Source organism: Lycium ferocissimum, chromosome 4, assembly GCF_029784015.1.
Source record: "Lycium ferocissimum isolate CSIRO_LF1 chromosome 4, AGI_CSIRO_Lferr_CH_V1, whole genome shotgun sequence".
Taxonomy (NCBI): Eukaryota; Viridiplantae; Streptophyta; class Magnoliopsida; order Solanales; family Solanaceae; genus Lycium; species Lycium ferocissimum.
In genome coordinates this window covers 10,673,007-10,675,573 of record NC_081345.1, presented here as the reverse complement: position 1 = coordinate 10,675,573, position 2,567 = coordinate 10,673,007, and the positions used below count along the sequence as shown (strand labels likewise).

Genomic DNA, 2,567 nt, shown 5'->3' with positions numbered 1-2,567 from the left:
CAGGAAACCCAATGCTTGCTAGAATTCCCAACTGAATTACACCAAAAAAATTTAGCAAACATTCTATGGATTTGTGCTAATAACCCTGAGGGAGGATCACAAGCTGATAGCAAATGAATAGGCATACTTTGTAGTACATGCCTTATAAGTGTAACCCTTCCTCCAATCGATAACAATTTTCCTGTCCAAGATTTAAGCCTATTAAAGATATTATCAGTAATTTCCTTGTAATGTGCTATCATTCTTCTTCCATAATATATTGGTACTCCCAAGCAGAAAGGAAACTCCTTTCTAGGAATTCCGCATCGTTATATACCAAGCTTTCCACCTCTTGTGTAACATTATGATGGAGAAATACTGCACTCTTACCTTTATTGATCTTCTGCCCACTCACTTTCTCATATGCTGCTAAAGTTTCCATTACCACTTGTAGAGATTGTTCCTCAGCAGAAGTAAAGATGATGGTGTCATCTGCATATGCCAGGTGATTTATATAGGGGCTCCACTTAGGCATTCCAAATCCCGAAAACCTTGAGTTATAGTGCAACGCATTCAGCGCCCTAGATAAACATTCCGAAGCAAGTATGAATAAAGTAGGAGATAGAGGGTCTCCCTGCTTAACACCCCTTGTTGATTTGAAGAAGCCACAAGGCTGTCCATTAATAAGAATCGAATACCAATTGTTGGAGATGATTCTATAGACCATGTCTATTAGAAATTCTCCAAAACCTATTTTCCTCAACACTTTTGTTAAGAACAGCCATGATACACTATCATATGCTTTTGTCATATCCAACTTGATAACAAAGATTAGCAAGCCTACCTCTTAACTTCATATCATGTACAATCTACTGGACAAGCAAGATATTTTCTACAATACTTTTTCCCTTCACAAATCCCGCCTACTGGGGGGAGGGGGGGAATTAAGCTAGGCAGTATATGAACTAGCCTCTCATGAATGATTCTGGAGAATATTTTAATTGTAAAATTACTAAGACTGATAGGTCTCAGATTTGAGAATGAACCAATCTCCTTCTTTTTAGGAATAAGCACCAGATTTGTACAAGTGATTTATGTAGGAAGTTCATGGCCACAAAAGAAAGATCTCACCATCTGCACCACATCCTTTACAATTATGCTCCAGTAAGATTGGAATAATTTTCCAGTGTATCCATCAGGGCCCCCTGCACTATTTGAATTCAACCCAAATACTGCTTTCTTCAGTTCTTCCTCTTCTGGTAACTCATTAATTTGTGCATTCTACTAAGTTGTTATGAGGTGGTGTATGTGATCCAATAACTCAAAATTTATAGGTATCTGCTCCTCAGAAAATTGATCAGAATAGAATCTAATAGCTTCTTGAGTTATCTCTTCTTCCTGCTCCAGCCACACTCCATTTTGATCTTGAATTTTCTTGATTTGTAACCTCTTCCTTTTCCCATTCACATAGGCATGAAAGAATTTTGTATTTCTATCTCCGTTTTTAAACCATTGTAACCCTGCCATTTGTTTCCAGAACTTTTCCTCCACTGCATAAACCCTGATAAGATCTGCTTGTACTTTCTGCAACCTCACTCTATTCGCCTTTGTAGGATGTTCAAATTCTGCCTCATGGACTTTAATCACTTCTTCCAATGTGGCAACCTGTTTAAAGATATCTCCAAATGTTTCTTTGCTCCATTTAGTCAATGCACTACTCACCTTTTTCATTTTGTTGTGGATGTTGAAAAAGGGATCACCTTCATAATGCCCCTCCTAATTTTCCCTGACAGTGTCCAAATAACTGTCTTCCTTGATCTAGAAGTTAAGAAACCTGAATGGTTTCTTAATAATTATAGTGTCAGTTCTATCGAATAGCTTTAATAGAGAATGGTCAGACCCTTGTTTGATTAAGTGTTCCACTTCAAAATTAGGGAATGAATTATGAAAGGCTTGAATTCCAAGACATCTATCCAATCTTTTAAAAATACATTCTTCATCAGCTCTTCCATTCCACCAGGTATAAGTGCTTCCTGAAAATCCAAGATCCTCTGACTGGCAAATCCTTAAGCAATGTGCAAAGTCTTCTACTTCTAGATAATTAACAGGAAACCCACCAAATTTCTCTGTAGCATCTAGGATGACATTAAAATCCCCCCCCCCCCAACCATCCATCGTGTCACCATGTTTGTTGATAGATTATATAAGTCATCCCACAAATTGATCCTATTAGCCCTTTCAGTGCTTGCATAAACCAGAGTAATATTGAACACTCAGACAGATTCCAAGTTAGTCAGTGTAATGGATAATAATTATGTAGTATCTTTTGTAACCTTCGCCTAAAAATCCTCATGTACAAAGACCCATATTTTGCCATTAATGTTGTGCCATGAAGTTCCCATTCCCAGCCATAATTTATACATGTCAATGTGTCGTGAATGTTGAAAAGGTTCCATTAGTGCAATATAGTTGAATTGATTTTGTCTATACATCAAAACCACTCTCTCAAAGGCCTGTTGAGTATTTACAGACCTAATATTCCAAGTGAGTGAACTATTCATTGAGAGTTTCCTTTGTCATAAGCTTTC

The 2,567-nt window shown here is 37.3% G+C and overlaps 1 protein-coding gene across 1 annotated transcript; it reads right to left on the bottom strand.

Moving 5' to 3' along the window:
- Positions 1-1,263: 1,263 nt before the first annotated feature.
- Positions 1,264-2,154, bottom strand: LOC132053730 (uncharacterized). Its single transcript, XM_059445836.1, has 3 exons — positions 1,971-2,154; positions 1,740-1,813; positions 1,264-1,644 (listed from the first exon to the last, which is right to left on the bottom strand). The coding sequence occupies exons 1-3, from the start codon at positions 2,152-2,154 to the stop codon at positions 1,264-1,266; spliced, it is 639 nt and encodes a 212-aa protein (XP_059301819.1).
- Between the last annotated feature and the right edge of the window lie 413 nt (positions 2,155-2,567).

Excerpts from the sequence above, each read along its gene's own strand:
- LOC132053730 (XM_059445836.1), bottom strand. The coding sequence starts at position 2,154 with ATGGATGGTTGGGGGGGGGGGGATTTTAATGTCATCCTAGATGCTACA. Across the intron at positions 1,814-1,970 it reads TGGAAGAGCTGATGAAGAAT|GTTTCTTAACTTCTAGATCA; the intron begins GTATTTTTAAAA and ends GAAACCATTCAG. Across the intron at positions 1,645-1,739 it reads TTAGGAGGGGCATTATGAAG|GTTGCCACATTGGAAGAAGT; the intron begins GTGATCCCTTTT and ends ATCTTTAAACAG.